At 40.5% G+C, this 17,811-nt stretch overlaps 2 protein-coding genes across 3 annotated transcripts in view; one reads left to right on the top strand and one right to left on the bottom strand.

The window, feature by feature from the left end:
- Window positions 1-4,643, top strand: part of dok7 (docking protein 7) — a 25,145-nt gene extending 20,502 nt beyond the window's left edge. For both annotated transcript variants that reach the window (XM_034587568.1, XM_034587559.1), the window contains exons 10-13: window positions 32-77; window positions 1,338-1,448; window positions 1,610-1,807; window positions 3,206-4,643. In XM_034587568.1, the coding sequence (XP_034443459.1) occupies window positions 32-77; window positions 1,338-1,448; window positions 1,610-1,807; window positions 3,206-3,354 (504 nt within the window). In that variant the 3' untranslated portion in view covers window positions 3,355-4,643. The remainder of the gene's footprint in view (window positions 1-31; window positions 78-1,337; window positions 1,449-1,609; window positions 1,808-3,205) is intronic.
- On the bottom strand, window positions 3,656-17,811 carry lrpap1 (low density lipoprotein receptor-related protein associated protein 1). The gene is made up of 8 exons (XM_034587660.1): window positions 17,506-17,811; window positions 14,121-14,265; window positions 11,837-11,967; window positions 9,722-9,842; window positions 8,569-8,724; window positions 7,348-7,430; window positions 6,645-6,821; window positions 3,656-5,379 (listed from the first exon to the last, which is right to left on the bottom strand). The coding sequence occupies exons 1-8, from the start codon at window positions 17,665-17,667 to the stop codon at window positions 5,311-5,313; spliced, it is 1,044 nt and encodes a 347-aa protein (XP_034443551.1). The 5' UTR covers window positions 17,668-17,811; the 3' UTR covers window positions 3,656-5,310.

Raw genomic sequence — 17,811 nt, 5'->3', positions numbered from 1 at the left:
AAATCTTACTTTGTTGTCATCTATTTTCAAGGCTGCCAACCCACCACCATCAGTCGTCTCACCTGCAGATACACAAGGTGGGTTTGTGCTTGAATATTTCACCTTTCTACTCGACTATGTTTCACTAGAAAGAAGATACCTTCTACTCCACTATATTTATTTGACAGTTTTGTTACTTTAACATGAATGTTTTATATACAGTATAAAATACGACCAATTGTTATAAATTAAACTGTCCGACAGTATAATATAGTTAAAATGATCTGTCCTGTCTTCATGTTTAAGTAATAATAATAATGGGCTGGAAGATCCACTGGTTTATAACACATACAAAACAAGGTTATATAAAACAATTCTGATTCTGATGATGGTTCAAGATGAAAGTTTGGGACTTGAACAAATCCTGTCATTTACAAACATTTTTGTTGAGAATATTTACTTTCTCGTTAACTTAAATGGGAATAAATTAATGAATTGTACTCATTCCAGTAGATCATCTCCTTCAGCAGCTATGATTTGGTGGCGGATAATAAAATCTTATGGGGCAACTCTGACAGTCCAAGAAACGACCTCGTAAAGGGATTTTTTTATGTATTGTTATGCTGGGCCTTTACTAAGAGTCTGTGGCAACATTACATTACTTGCTCAACCACAAGTCTCACTCTCAAGTGTCGTGAGACTTGGGTTGTTGTAGGAAGATAAAGGTGTAAACATGAGTGAGAGCGAGAGAGAGAGGAGTTTGGATTTTACAGAGAGATACTATTAAGGTGGAATCGTTTTTCTGATGTGGACAATGTTGATAAATGATTGGACTGTGATGGCTGTCCCTACAAGTTTGTGCCGGTGTATACAAACAAAGAGCTCCTATAACTGGAGATATAATATAAGAGCGAAAGAGAAGAGAGAGAGAGAGAGGCAACAAGTTGAGGACGACGAGCTGCTATACGGTTACGAATCTCTGTATATAGTTGGTGTTCCTGTGGTTGCTGTAACCCTACACCCAAGAATAATTTGACCCTTTTATTGGTGAAAATAGCCCTTTAAGTTGACATTTCGTGGGCTGTTGCAGTTGCCACATTAGATTACATTGTAGCCACTGCTGCTGTGTTGCAGATGCTGTCAAAAGCGATCTACAGGACACTTACACACCCTCATTGACAAACCCAGCTTGAAAAATACAGAAATTCCCCTTAAAATGTGACTTTCAATGAAGAGCTTCCTTGTAATGCAGTGTTCACAGTTATTTCACTACACTTAAGTAATTCCGTCACTCTCTGTGTGACTGTCACAAAGTGAAGGTGTCAAATGCTAATGTGCTAAATAAAACCTGTTGTCAGATGCTCATCTCTATGTGAGAGAGGAATGTGACGACAGTGCGGACGTGGCTCTGAAGAAGTCGGCGGCCTCTCTGACACCCTCTGCCCCCCCACCTCCAGCCTCAGCCTGTGGTAAGAGAACTACATTACTGATGAGTTCATTGTCATGAATAATCTTAGAGATTTTTATTTAAAAGAGGGGCAGCTTCATAATCCAGTTAGAGACTTCACAGTGCTGGCTCAGGATCATCCAGGCTGCCACTTCAACAGCTCTTTTGGGATTTTTACTTCAGGTATGTTCCGGTCTCCCTGTGGAGCTCCTCCGTCTGGGACCCTGGATGCTGGGCTCCACATTGACAGGACTATTAATTATGTCAACATCCCCATTAGTCTCCTGCTGGCTAAAACCACCAGAGAGCTGCTGCACAGTGAGCAGGACCTGCAGGAGTCCAGCTCAGCGCCGGTCTCCAGTCTGCACCGTGGTGTCAAAGGTAACTCTCCGCACCTCTGCTGGTCCAGAGCCTTAAAGGGGACATAGCATGCAAATTCCACTTTGTTAGTGCTTCTACAGGTTAATGTGGGTATCTGGCATGTCTACCAACCCAAAAACTCTGGGAAAAAAACACTCGCGCGTTTTGTTATAGTTCCTCTAAGTCAGAAACGTCATGCTTGAGCGACTCGATTGAGCTTCCTGGGTTTTGTGTCGTAACAAGGCACTGGAAGTCTCCCTACATGGCCTCCCTACATATATAAGGTCAGCCCCCGATTCTGCTTTCTCCGCTTGTTGTTATACCCGTTGAATGTCGGGGTTCGGGGGTAAATGATGGTCTTCATAGCCCCCCCCCACCTCTCTTTCTCTCTCTGTCTGTCTGCTTGTGTGCTTGTAGTGGATGGGCAGAGGGGGACATTTAATTATGTGATTGGGAAAATTAAAACTCCAGGACAACAGAAGGGGAATACAAAGTATGGGAAATGCATATTTGATAATTTATATCATATAAAATATGTAATTTATATCGTTTAAAATCATGAGGGGAGAGGGGGGAGGGGGGAGCTGGCTCATTAGCATTTAAAGGAACAGGCACTCAAAACAGGTCACTCTGTGGAGGGCTGTTTTATACAGGGTAAAAAGGGTGCTGTTTTAAATGATCCTTGTGGTATTTTGACCAAAGTATGTTACAGACATTTCATTAAGACCCCAAGGAACCATATCAACTTGTGGTAAAATGGGCATGCTATGTCCCCTTTAAATGAGGATTTTAGATTTGGTGCTTCTTTATTCTCTGTCCCCACCCACCACAAGACACAGACTCGACATCACGAAGATGAAAAAACATGTATAAATTCACAGTTGGTTTTCTTGATAGGATGCAGTGACAGGTGCTTATTCCCCTGCTGACATCCATCTCTTTTATGAGCTTTAAAAAAACAAGTGTGGAAATGAAAATGTGTTTTTGCAGCAACTAGATACAACCAATACAGACACTTAATGAACAAGGAGAGGAAATTTATTCATGGAAAACAGACGTGAATTTATTTTGTATTGCTACTTACTACTGATTGATGTGGCATAATGAAGACATTTTCTGGTGGTGAAAATGAAACAATTTAATACATTGACACAGAATTTATAGCCGTTTAAACATATTAAACTTCTCAGGTAGGAATATTTTAATTAAAATTAACATCCTAGCAATTTACATTCTTTAAATCAAAGATGAATGCTTGATAGATAAATGGACAACACTATCAGGTAGGAAAATGTCCCTTATTAAATGGTATCGGTAAGTGAACAATATATTACATAGCATGTGTTTCCTGTTAGGTTAAAGAACATGTGTCAAACTGCAGAAACATATGAAATAAGTTTCTTCTTCTCTGCCGACCAGAAGAGGGCTCCCTCAGGTACGCCCACCTCGACATCGCTGCCATGGGAACGGCTCAGAGAGTGGGGGCGGAGCATGACCAGGGCAAGGAGGACACACTGACTCAGCAGGAGAACTGGCGGCGAGGCCACCGCACTGAGTGCAATGACTGAGTTGATGACACTTTAAAAAAACGTTTTCATTACTGACTCTCTCCATCTCTCTGAATAAGCTTCATGCTCAAATGCAGCGGATCATCACACTTAAAAAACACACACACACAAACACATACACACAGTTGTACCAGTGTACAGTTATATTCCCGCAAACAATCCATTCCAATATAAAGAAGTAAATAGGACATGTCTGGATAGTTTTTTATGCAGCTGCCACATGGATGTCTTGTGTTTATATGCTGTAATTTCTCTATACTTATAATTTGAATTTGTTACCTTTTTAACCTAGAACTTGTTTGTTGGCTGCATGGCACTTAAGCACACTGTGGCAACTGTTGACGGAGGAACTTTTTTCTATGCACCTCCTTTAAGATTCTCTCAGGATAACTGCCGATCCGTATACAATTAACTAATACATGACACCACAAACGACTGTTTACCACAGATATTACAGAAGTGAGACGCTGGTGTCATTTGTTGTAAATTCTTATTCTGAATAGTTCTCATTGTTTGGGTGTGGCTGTATTTGTTGTGTCCTCTCTCACGGAGGGTTAGAAACTGCCATTGCTTGATTTCATACTATTTATCACCGGTTTGGATCACGCAACGAGATCAAGCCCTTCTTCCCATTGCACTGACACCTGCAATCAGCGGCTCAGAGTCCCAGCTAGCTCGGCAATCATTCCACATAAGAGCTTAAAAGCATTCGATTGAAATAAGCAGCTTTGAGTTATATCTCGGGTGCAAATTGCATTAATCCAGGCCCATGTGGCCCAAGCAGGACATGACTGAGTAATCAGCCAGCCAGTAACATTATTCATCCCTGTAATCAATGTCTCTGCTTCTGGTCCATAAGAGGGCAAGAATTGATGAATGGAAAAGTGCAGTGTGTGTGTGTGCGCTCCAATTTCTCACCTCCCTCTTGATATCATCAGGACAAATAGTCCAATATTTGAGGGTAATTCATATTTATGGTGGCAGTTCCTCGCCAGTGTCTCTGAGTAGGAGGTGAGGAGAAAGAACACGGGGGAAGAGGCATTTTTTTTGTTTTATTTCAAACCACAGTCTGTCAATGTCATTACAAGAAGAACTTTTTGTAAATAGTAGCTGCTTTTATTTAGACTATATGAATGATATTGAACTATATTTTTTAAAACATTATTGTTTGTATGTTGTTGGCACCTGTATCTTACTGAACATTAAAGATTGCTGTTACATTTTCAGGTTTCAATGTTTCTTACCCGAATTCGCAAAGCATCCTTCATTTGATATCGATCGGACAATAACAGCATTGTCACAATATTTCAGCAGACTGAAGCATGAGTCACTAAAGTAGTAACAGTTTATGTGATGGAGCAGTTATTACTTGCAGAGCTGAGGACAGGGAGGTGTAAATAAATTGTCTGGGCATCGATGTGCCAATATGTCTTCTGATGCAGGTGGTTGGCCGCCCCCCAGCACCTGAACCATCTTCGATACATCATCTGGTTAAGCCTGATTCAACTGCTGCTGTCTGGCCCTTAACAACAACCACCCACACTGCATTTGGCTTTGTTGGAGTGAAGCTACATCTTCAGTTTTTGTACTACAAGCTCACATTTCTTCCAAACCAGCCTGTCATTCACTGCAGAGTACCAGTCCGTAAATTAATTTTTAATTCATGTATACCCCGTCTGAAAACCTGACCTGGTGGTTCTCACAATAAGTCTAGCTGATTAACAAGAAATCTCTCATATGCACAGTATGTACAAACAAATTCATTCATGCAGACATTTGTGAAATCAACAACTAAGAACACTAGAAAAGTAGAAAACCTTCAATGTAAAAACAGATTCTTTGTACAGTGGATGAAAGGGAATGTTGGGAATGTGGCATTACGTTGTGTGTGGTTACAGAGGAGATTATTTAAGTTCAGTCAACCTTCACCGACGTAATGACCGTGATCTGAGCCGCTCAGAGCTCATTGTGCTCGAGTCCCTGACGAGAGATCTTGTTGGACAAATCCTGCATGTGTTTCTTCATCTGAAAGCAAGACAAAGAATGTACAGTCAGTGGCAAAGTGGCTTATGTCAATACAAGTAACCACTACCACACACAAATTTAAATACAGACACACTCCTGTTAATCTGTTGTTCAGCATCAAATATGCTCTATTTGTGCAAAATATACTTTCTAAAAACCCCTGTTCTCTGAATTGATACTAACTAGCTGAGTGCCCATTCTAAACCTACTTGTATGGAATGGCCTGTTTGCTTAGACTGTGTTAATGCTGGTTGTAGCTTTCTTTCTGAAATTGTAAAAGTGACCTGCAGTAATTCAGCTGCGGCAATTCAAAACCGACAGAAGCTGCTGCTGCACAAAGATCTGTTCACCTGTGTATTCAAAGTCCAGTGAAGCTCAGGAAGCTCACTTCTCAGAACCCAGTTGCCATTGGCGTGAACGCACTGTTGTCATGTTTGACAAGATCCCTTACATTGATGAGTCCCAGCCACTGCTACAGAGCGCTGTCGCCTGTTAATTCAAAGTTTATTAATATTCAACGTACCATGTGTCTAAATAGTTGCAAATTTGACACTGCACTTCCTTGGGCCCTTAAAATTACACGTGCTCAGAGTGAAGAAGACAAGGTGAGCGGTCCTCGAGATATGTGAGCCACGCACAGACAGACAGATTACTGGAATTAGTAGAGATATTCTTAGCTGGAGTTGCAGCTTGTTAGTTAAACCACTTGTTTTACTGTAATATTTTCCTCCAGACTGAGACTTTGTAGTATTAATGGAATATACTACTACTGTAAATATAGTAAATCCATACAAACACCTCTTGGAAGGTCTTGACATAAAGATGACCGACGGAACTAATATTTATTTAGCATTAACCTCTGGTCACATGAAAAAAACATCAGGATTTATCAATCACAACTTTCCCACAGAATACGTCATTGTACTATAGTAAATATATCTGGTTTCACCACTGCTGTCGACCAAGTGTAAACATTAATGTACAGTATTTATAACAGGATTTTTCTTTGTGTGACGTTTGAGCAAAGCGTTTCTTTTTGGAGCTTTTCATCATTATCCAACGACCTATTGTTTATTAACACATACTGTTGTGTTGCAACTCTAGAATACGAGTCCTACCGTTCTACAACCGGAACAATAAGAAGTCTTGTAAACTTTTGTCCTCCACTAAAGTGCAGTTTTCTCCTCTTGAATCTTCCCATTATGAGTTTAGCTGTGTGGTGTTTGGAGGAAGTAAGAGTGTGGAGTAAAAGCTGACACTTTTACCTTGTAGCCCATCTCCCTGGTCTTCTCAGAGAGTGTGTTGTACTTGTCCTGGTTCCTCTTGATGTGCTCCTTGTCTCCCAAAGCCTCCACGTGTTGCAGCTTCTGGTGGGACAGCTCCAGCTGCTCCTGGTAATGGCTGTGCTTCTCCACCTTGGTCTCGAAGTGACGTAGCTCCTCCTAAATGACCAGGAAAAGGAGGGCAGCGAACACACAGGGGTGCAAGTTCAGTTCACCTTCAATTACATCCACAGCAGCACAGGGGATCTGATATGCATCTTAAGTAGTAACTAGATAGAATATTTCACACAGAAAATACGATCCGCATGCTTCCCTGAGATTCGCCTGAACTTGGGAGCTAGATGTCTTTAAAAAATTGAAATTTAAATTGAGTTGTTCAGCACATTCATCTGCCCATGGGACAAAGGGTGAAAGGAGCACGCTTAGAGACAGGAGAGTGGAATACTTTCAGTGCATTTCAAATGTGTAATGCATAAATTGTGACCATAATAAGGTGCTCTCTCTGCTTCATGGCTCACCATACATAAGTAGTACTTCACTACCACATATACTAGAAAAGTTAATACTGCTGTTACCAGGAGAGCTCTTGATTTAAAAGTTTGTAAGAGTTGGACTGCGGCAATTCTGATCAAAGCAAAAAGTAATATCTGAGAACAGGAATGTCCCAAACAAATTGAAGCGCCACCTTGAGAGAGTCCAGCTCGTCTTCGCTGAGGTTGGTTCTCTTGGCAGACTCCCACAGCTCAATCACACGAGGCTCCCGAAACTCTATGGAGGAAGAACAGACAGACAGATGAAGAGATAAATAATCGAAGGAGACAGCTTGGAGCCTCACAAATACTGGTTCGGTCGAGAGGGAGGGAGCTTTGAAGAGGAGCAGTCACAGCAGATGTTTTCTAAGATACAATCACAGTAACAAGCTGTCCTGGTTGCTCAATCATTGGTGTATACACTCAATATGAAACAGGAGAAACAGAAGAAAATGTGCCTGCATTCATATCTCAGCTTGAGTTTCTGCCACAACAAAACCGCACGAATGAAAAGCAGAAGAGAGGGAGATTAACATTGTTTTGTGCTCAGGTGACAAACCAACCTGGAGGGGAGTGAGTAGAGAGGAAGTAAAGTAGTCAGTATGAATCAGCAGAAGGAACATTGCCTTCGTCTAAACTCCACAATAGACTCCCACTGAAACCTGCACAGCTGAGACGTCACAGCAGCGACCTCGATTCAAAGCAGCTGATTTACAGAAACAATAAGACGATCTAATCAGAGCAATAAACGTTTCCGCCAAGAGAAACATCGCAAGGACACTGGATGGATGCTTCACTCCGAGCTGCTGTAAATAACACTCTCTCTAATCGTATTTTTCACATCCTTCCCATTTGTCCGAGTCCGAGTCAGTTATCTGACAGTTACTGTGGACTCTCACCTGAGTTTTTCCTGCCAAACCTAGATCTAGTCTAGATTATCTAGAGGAGTCACAGTGAGGGAACAGGCGTGTTGATGACGTTTCCAACACGCGACGGATGCAAAACAAAAAATAGCAAAAAGAATACATATATCTCGGGATGAAACAGATGTGCCATGCACATAGAAGACACGGACGAGGATGTCAACTAGGAAAGAAAAGGAGATTCGCACGCTTCTGACGTTCTGCCTCCTACATGTAGCTTAACCCCTCGCAACAAACAGTTGTGATGCACAGTACAGCACAGTGTGTTACTTTGATTACAAATCCAAGTCATTGAGCTGATGAGATAAATGCAGTGAGACTGAGATGCAGAGGTGAGCTGTGTGTGTGTGTGTGTGTGTGTGTGTGTGTGTGTGTGTGTGTGTGTGTGTGTGTGTGTGTGTGTGTGTGTGTGTGTGTGTGTGTGTGTGTCTGTGCGTGCTTTGTCTCCCTCACCGCTGTCTTCGGTGAAGCCCTCATGGCTGAGCTTGCTGAGGCGCTCGAAGCCCTGGTTGAGGTCTCTCATTTTCTGCTTCAGGTCCGTGTGCTTCTGGTGCAGCACATTCTCTTTGACGTCACCCTCCAGGGGAGAGATCACGTTCTTGTGGATTTCTGTTGAGGCAAAGAGACGGGGGGGGGGGGAAATTCAAGCCATGAAAAAGAGGTGAAGAAAAGCTGCATTTTACGAGGCTGGATTTTTTGTTTGGCTTGTATCACATTTATTTTTCCATAAGAAGCCTGAGTAGCCTGTGAGTCTATTCTTATTGGTTGAGTTGTCAGTGAGGAGATGAGGTTCTTTCCTGTTTCATCCCTGAAAAAGGCATGGAGGTAAAAAGCAGACAAAGGCCAACTGGACAACGCAACACTGACTTGATGAGAACAGTTGACATTTGGATCAAAAGAAAAAAAAAAAACCCCGAGGTCAAATGAAGTCTGGGAAACCTACGCGGGCGCCATGTGGAGGTGGTGGAGTGGTGGTGGTGCACGGAGAGACTCCCCCTCCAGGCAACATGTGATTGGTTCAATATTTAAATGCTTCAGACAAGCCGAAAAATACCCCTGGCTTGTTCGGCAGAAACACGGCACTGTGGAGATCTAACGGAAAAGTCCTGGCACAAAACGTCTGCAAACTGTCAATCAACGTCCGAAAGAGATGCGCCGGCCTCCCGTGTCCATTTGAAACACAGCGGGGCCTGTCAGCTCGACTTAAAACTCACATTCTGATATGATGTGACAACTACTGATAGAGCACAGAGCGGGGGGGATACCTGCCATCTACGTAAATAAAATTTTACAAACAGAAAGGGAGCCTTCTTCACTTGGGCCTGGGTATTTACTGCATATTTTTATGTTAGAAACTGTCCTGATACATAGAAGATATATAGATCTTGCAATATTTCTCAGAGATTTCCCAACATTTTATGTAAAGGTTAAGTTTAGCATAATTATGTCTCTTATTAAAACATATGTGATTAAATGAGCTACTTAGAGCAGAGAAGACAAATATATAATATATGTTGCTGTGTCACAGCAGAACAGAGGAGAACAGGGATTAACTGCTCAACTTGCTCAAGGCATTAGTGCACAGTGAGTGATTCACGCTGCTCACCCTCAGTCCTGCTGACTGTGTCCATGAAGATATTGTACTCGTGGACTTTGTCTTTGTGGTGCTGGAACTCCCTCTTAAGGCTCATTAACTCCTCAGTGGAGAACTTCCCAGAGTTCTTGGCCTGGTGCAGGTCGAGTCATTGGAGACAGAAGGAGTTAGAAATAGCAGATCAACAGGTATATTCTGGCTGGAGAAGGATGGAGGCATGAAATACAGTAATGACTCTAATATACACATAAATAAAATCAACAGATTGTATAACGCAAGAAGTCTATAGTTCCATTTTACATGACATATAGAAGATACATGGCGTTTAGAGAATATCAGGTGTTTCACACAGCATCCACATTTAAATTTTTGTTATTGTTTTTGATTCTCTCCAATGCTTGCACATATATGAATTATATTAAAACATTTTAACACCACTCAAGCAGATACAAATATTAAATCTAATTGTCGACTGCTATTTTTAAAAACATGTTCTTGTGCCTCCACCAACCAATCAAGTTGCAGTTTACATCCATGTCTGTCCATTCTATGTAATATATGTAGAGGAGACTTTGAGGGAATTAAATAAAAGGTAATAAGTGTATTTTGTCATAATTGCATATGAATTCTTGGGTTATTTATGGCCTTATGTGTTTAGTGAGGTCACAGTGACCTTTGACCACCTAATTTTTATCAATTCATCTTTGCATCCAGGTGAAAGTTTCTGCCGTATTTGGAGACATTTCCTCAAAGTGTTCCTGAGAAATCACGTGAACAAGAATGGTACATCTGGACGGACGGAGCCTCCGGCCTTGATTGTCCCTGAACCGTTCTGCTTTTTCTGCTGAAGCAACTCAAGACTTAAATTGTGTCATTTGAGTAATTATGAGATAAATTTAACTTTTCTTGATTTTCATTCCATAACAAGCTGCATAGATGCCAAAGCACAAGCTTTTGAAATTAAGGGCCTGTAAGCATAATACATTTTATTTTGTGCTTTAAAAAAAAAAAAAGTGTTACTTTGATCCATAAAAAGTTCAATTAAAGCACTATTGGTGCTGCTGGGTGAAAACTGTAACCTCAAAGACCTTTCACCGTGTAAATCAATTAGTATACCTCATGTGTTTTAAGTGGTGTCGATTGATCTCAGATTATTGTATATGTACATTTCATCCTCTGCAACAGAGTAGGAATATAAATATCACAATGAAACTGTGAAAAACAGGGTATATACAGTATATATATATATATATGTCAGAATAACACGTTAATAAAAACATTAAGCTGATTAATCACGCGAAATGGGACCTAACAGGACTCTGAGCCTCGATAAAGCAGAGCCCAGCATCAGCACGGAGGAGTGCCCAGTGGTGCTCAACTCAGGCAGGGACCCATCAGCAGCTGTCTGTCCTGGCTCACAGATATCTGGCCACCCCTGCCACTTCTGTCTCTGAGAGACTCTTCACACTCTTAGGTAACATGGTTCAGAAGAAGAGGGCAGCCTTGAACTCTGAGAATGCAAACAAGCTAGTTTGTCTCTAACTGGCTGAAGGAGAGCTAAGTGGTGAGGCAGATGCGTCCATTGGTGTTAAGTAACTCTACATGTTGATAGGTCAATCTGTTAAGGCCTATGATGCCACAGAGATTTTTGTTTAGTTTGGTTTATTTTGTCATTCAAGATAGTAGTAGGTAATAAGATGAATAAGATAGTAATAAGAGGAATTGAGGTCAATGTGGAAGATGTTTTTTGATGGTCTATGTTCAATAGAATGAAAATGTTGCACCCTGTATCAGAAAATGCACTAAAGAGTTAAACTGTTGCGCTCCGTTGCCTAGGTTTATTTTGGCAAATATGATATTGGAGTATTGATGTCAAAGGGACTGTTACTCTGTTGTCAGGTTGACATTATTATTATGGCCCAAAATGCCCTTATTGCATATGAATAGTGAACAAAAATATTATTCATTGATTTATTTATATACCTAAATCAATTTGACATACCACCCCATGTCCCGTGTGGGGTGAGGAAACTATTATATATATATATATAGAAAAGGTTTAAACATATATGATATCATATATAATTATTTTTCTTCCTCTCTTTGCACACAAATTCAAACATGTACCTTGTTCCAGAGTTTGTCGAGCCTGGGATCATCAAATATATCTCCCTCCTTGGTGTCGTGGTCCTTCAGCGAGTTGCTCTCCAGCGGCCGTGTGTCTCTTTTCCCATCCATACCAAACTTGGCCAAGATCACTGAACAACAATAGCACATTCACTTTTTATCAACATTGATATAAATGATGCTGACATAAGCCTGTGAGCAGTTACAACTGAGCCTGTCGTGAAAAGAAGCTCAGGAGAATATAGCGACTAAAACATATACATTCATTATTGAAAATGAGAGACTCTAACACATTTCACACTACAAATTACCCAGAGCCACACAACCCTTGACAGGAACTCATTTATTCCACAGTCACCACACCAGTTGAAAGGAACAGAAAAAGGGAGCAGCATCCCTAATGAATCAGGAGCGGAAAATAAGCTACGAACACAGAATGTTTGGTTGGGGAAGCTGTCATGTTTTCTGAGAAATGTAGCACACATGAAAAACTTAATATCTAAAGATGAGCATGAAAGAGGAGGGAAATTCTCATTTATCCTCCCGCCTGGATGGCAGCACGCTTCCACAAACAAGGTAACAAAAAGGGACAAGATTAAAAAAAATGATTCTAAATGCATCCAAACCTTCCAGGACACTAAATTCCCATGACAGAACAATGATGATGTTGCCGCGAATTTAGCATTTCTGTAACTAATTTGTTAAATATTTACCAGTTATTTGCAAAAAAATATTGTGTGCCACAATTTATCATCGGCCTCGTAGTGTGCCAACATTTTGGACTGATACACACAGCACGACACAGAGTTGGACTTTGCTCTGAAGAAGCTCTACCCTCATTACTCTGCTCCAGTAAACTCATATTGCATCAGTTGACTCAGCATCGTCGCAACACTGTTAGTTACCCATCAGTGTCACTTATTAACTACTGACCCTTCGTTAGGACAGTGTCCACATGTCTTGTTTATAATTCTCATAAACAGGGTGAAAGAACTTGATGATATTTTACATTTTATTTTATTGCAGCTGATCTACAACGAGTGCTGAGAGTAAAACAAGTTTATGGTCCCAGATCAACCAATTTACAACAGGAAAAGTGTCTGCGTCTGTCTCTTGGCATCTCAAACTGAGAGGATCAGAAAGAAGTGCTGCAAAAAGTCGAAAATAGTTGAGAGTGACAGGAACAATTTTTCAGCCCAATTAGAATGACTCTAGTAGAATGGTGTGATTCAGTGAAGGAGAGATGATATATATATTTATCCTTCAAAAGGAGCACAATGTGGCCATGCTGCTCTGCCTGGAGCTGGAAGGTCACTCTTCCACTGAGGAGTTCGGATGGAGAGTTAATGTTAGAGGGTTAGAGAGTCCAGGAGGGGGGGACTTGCACAGGGAAGAAAGTCCACTGGCTGATGGCAGCAGAATGTTAAACACACTGGTGTTCAGGATATGGCTGGTGAGGAACCCTTCACACACTAATACACCAGCTCTGGGTTTAATCATGACTGTGATTTTCAAAGTATGTCTTTCCTGTTCCTTCATCACATGATGGAACAGTAGCTGTGTCTGAAGCTACATTCATACTAATATGTGCACTTCAGCCTCGTATCAGTAGTAATCCCTGTCCATACTAATGCATACCATGTGACCATTCCCACTGGATGTGAAAACAGGAAGCTGTTTTTTCTACTCTGCAGTTAGTTGGGAAAAACGGGAACGGCAGCGTTTCAAAACTTGTTTGCATTTGGCAGGCGTTAACGTGGCAACAGTGATGAGTTTTAAAATGAAAATGTACTTGTGTGGATGAACTCTGACTGGTAAAACCTGTGAGAAATTCTCACAGGTGCAGTTGCTGTAAGCAATAAAGTATCTTAAATCCAATGTTTCACAGATTTCACGTTTAATCTCTCATCCTAAGTGTTTAGTAAAAATGTAATGAAATCTGCAAGTAATTCCTTAAAGCTACACTTTTAATTTCTGTAAAAACAAAAATTAACCTTAGCAGAGATGAGAAATAAAATTTCCTCTGGGACATGTTTCGCTGATAGAACATGAATTATTTTACCAGCCAAATGGCAGTTTATTACATTTAAGCTACCATGTCAACAATAATGTGTTCCTTGGTGTTAGTGGTGTTAATTACTTGTCAAAATCATACAAATTTCAGCACAGAGGGCCACTGCCAAGATTTGTGATTATATATTCAGGGCAGAGTGACTCAACAGTGAATTCAGGTTGAAGTGAGGACACAATTCCTGATTGGGCTAGTGAGCAGAGACTGTCTCACCATTGAAGTTACGTCTGAGCTGGGCCTCTTTCTCCCCATTTTCATCCAGCCCCTCCGCCTTCATCTTCTTCCATTGCATCTCATCTTTTTCCTGAATCTTCAGATCACTGTGCAGCTCAGACTGCCGCACTGGGGACAACTGCGTCTATCAGGACCAAAACAAGGGACATCGTAAAACGACTGCAACAGAGGGAGGGAGAAAGATTGAGCAGAGAGAAGGGGGGAGAGGGACTGGAAATAGAAACAGTGACAAAGAAAAAAATAACAGGGTGACAGCTGCAAATTATGCTGGGAGGTAAATTAGATAAACTGTAGGTGTTCGATCAGTGAAAATGGAAAATTTCAATCCCTAGAGAAGATTAAATTCAAGTAGAGATGGAAACATTCTTCACAATTTGAAACTCAAGCCTAACCTCTCTCCGACCTTGATGACAAACCTCGAAATCACAGTCTGCACTGGTCTGAAAATAGGGCAGGTCATGTAATGAGTAAAGCATGGTGTGCTGAAGAAGATTTGCTTTACCGTGTCTTTTTACCATTGGACATTAATTAATCATCATCATCATAAAAATCACAATAAAGTTAATTCATGGAGCACTTTTCAAAATCCACATTACTAAATGCTTTAGTCATAAAGTCAACAGTTTTAAAATAAATGGAATGGATAAAAACACGTTTTGTGAAACAGAAATAGGGAAATTAAAACTTAAATAAAATCAGGGAAGGCCTTCTGATAAAAGTGGGTCTTAAGATGAGACTCAAAAGACATCACTGACTCAGTTGCACTCATCGTCTCAGGCAGGTTGTTCCAGAGCCTCGGGGCCATGACTGCAACAGCCCTGTAAATTCTATTGTAACTTATATTGTATTAATTCATTAGAACCCTGTCTTTATGGCCAACAGTGGATATTTCCACAAGAGAGATGACCATAATTACAGTTTTCTGCAGAGGACCACTGAAGTTAAGTGGGGCAACGGGGTATGTAATTGAGTTCCTCAACGGCCATCAGCTGAGATCATTTAAAACAGTATTCCCAATAACCTTGTAGTACCAAGTTTATCCAGCTTATTGGCTGAAAACAAATCAACTAAATCTTATTAACCCAGTCACGCCAGCCACACTTTGAAAATTGATGCGCATCTAGTTGAGGTCTTACGGTACGGGTCCTATGGAATGGCAGAAAGGCCCAAGACAAGACTTTGGGAGTTTATTGTCACTTATTATGGACGTTTTATTTGATTTGCACATTAACAAGTATAATGAAATGTAGTGTTATATGTAGGGTTGCAAAGGGGCGGAAAATTTCCGGTAAATTTCCGGAAACTTTCCATGGGAAGTTAAGCTCGGGAATTTTGGAAATTTTGACACTTTTTTTGCAAATGTTAGCTTATAACAGGTAACTTAAATGTAGTTGAAAACAAGACTAGGCAAGCCTAGCTCAGCTGGAACCTGGATGCAGCTAGGTGGGAACATTGTCTGCCAGAAACGTAAACCTATGACTTTCTGTTGTTTTTGAACATCTTTGTCACTTGTTACACTGAAGCCATGTTCATTTTAATACCAAGTTTATTTGTATACAGTAGGCTAACTTTTTACAGCAGTGAGAGTAGGATGTATGTATGTGTACACAAAAGTACACCATCACCTCGATTACTCGCGAGTACTACTTATCAAAAATAAAAGTAATTACCGCAAATTAAAGGCTGAGCAATAAAAACGTCATTCAAAACTCTATTTTAAAGATGTATGGAATGCAGCACACGCTGTGTTTCTTTGAAAAGGATGTAGCTAGCTATTGTAAACCAAATTGACAGAATTAATGGATTGTTTTATTTTTCTCTCAACCCGACATGATCAAATGCGTCAAATGAAAGTCCGAAGTCCTCTTGTCCGAGAAAGCACGCTGTATCCATTATTGATTGACAACGCAAACAGGTGACTGTATTTATAGTCCACAGGAACAAAATTGTCTTGCTGGCAAGTGGCTAACGTTAGCAATTCTAGATCTTGCAGCATGATCTTGGTTAAAACAACCAAGATCATGGTTGATCATGGTCGATGACATCATCAGCATCGCTTTCTCCTCCGCTGAGCCACAGGAGACATTTAACACCTGTGAACTACTTCCCATTAACTAACGTTTCTGTGTAAAACTACTTCCCCTTTGCACTTTACATCCATTTCCTCTAAAGTAAAAATATATTCAGAAACCACCAATACTCATCTCCAACATACTGTCATATAGAGGAAACTGCTGAGGTCAGATTTTCATATTTAAGTCCATCGTTCCTGCAGGTTTTGATAAGTTTTCACTGACCGGATTCTATCCTGAGATCCACATAGAGACGGTAGAGTTCTACTCACAAATGGATTAAGTCAAAAATGTCATTTTTAAAATTTGTCTTAGAAATGTTTGCATGCATGTCTGCTTATGACAAAACAAAATGTTTATATTTATGTCTGTATATGACAAGGTAAATACAGTTAGTATAAATTACCCCAAAGTTTCCAGTTTATTCCCATTAATTCCCGTATATTCCCATGGAAAGTTTCCAACTTTGAATATTCCCGGAATTTTGCAACCCTAGTTATATGTATGTTTTTATTAAATTAAAAAGGAAAGTTGGCTACGTTATGATTAAAGCACTTATCACTTGCTCATATTAAATATAATTTTTTTTAAATCCTTAAGAGGTGACAAATAAATTTCACCTCACTCTTGTTCATGGTGATGCCAGATGTCAGTATGTCAAGTTTCAGATGATTTTACTGGATACAAGTTTAGAATATTAAAGGGAAAGTCTACTTTTTATATTATATTATTATAATGATTATAATCTAAATTTCTAGCGGTGCCCCTGTCTTTCAGTCTCCCCCTCTTTTTGCACAAAGTCTCAACTTCACTATGTAAAGTGCCTTGGGATAATTAAGTAAATACATTTAATTAAAAACCCTTTAGCTTTAATTAGGTCAATTATAAATGTACTACGTACACGGCCTGTTACAGACTATTGTTGTATTTAGTTAGCTTCCCTAACCACGAGCTACTGTTCCTCAATGTGTTAGTGTGGTCGAATCACTGTGTACAGTCACTACAGCTGCTAACATTAGAGCTGAGCATCACTTTAACACTGCAGACCATAGATTTAACACTACAGACCATAGATTTAACACTACAGACCATAGATTTAACACTACAGACTATAGATTTAACACTACAGACTATAGATTTAACACTACAGACCATAGATTAAACACTACAGACCATAGATGTAACACTACAGACATAGATTAAAACACTACAGACCATAGATTTAAACACCACAGAGCACAGGTTTGAACAGTACAGACCAAACACCACAGACCACAGATTGGAACACTTACCCTCATGGCTTTCTCCCACACCTGGTTGAGCTTCGCTATCCTGAACTCCACCTTGTGTCCATCACTGCCGCTCGGCTCGGGCTCGTTCTCTTCCCGGGAGTATTTCCCAGCCGTGACACCACAACACAGACACAGAGCAACAACTAAACACTGCAGCTGCATTTTAACAACAACTGTACACAACCAGAGACAGGAAAGCAGCTGGAAGACACAAGCTAGGTCGGTCAAATTAGCCGGAAGACACTGCAACTGTGTCTATTATTGTGGCTCGGGTCACGAGTCATGTGCTCAAAAGGGGAGGGCGCT

Source organism: Hippoglossus hippoglossus, chromosome 1 (genome assembly GCF_009819705.1).
Source record: "Hippoglossus hippoglossus isolate fHipHip1 chromosome 1, fHipHip1.pri, whole genome shotgun sequence".
Taxonomy (NCBI): Eukaryota; Metazoa; Chordata; class Actinopteri; order Pleuronectiformes; family Pleuronectidae; genus Hippoglossus; species Hippoglossus hippoglossus.
Note: the sequence above shows the minus strand (reverse complement) of the source record. Positions and strands in the feature narration are given on the sequence as shown.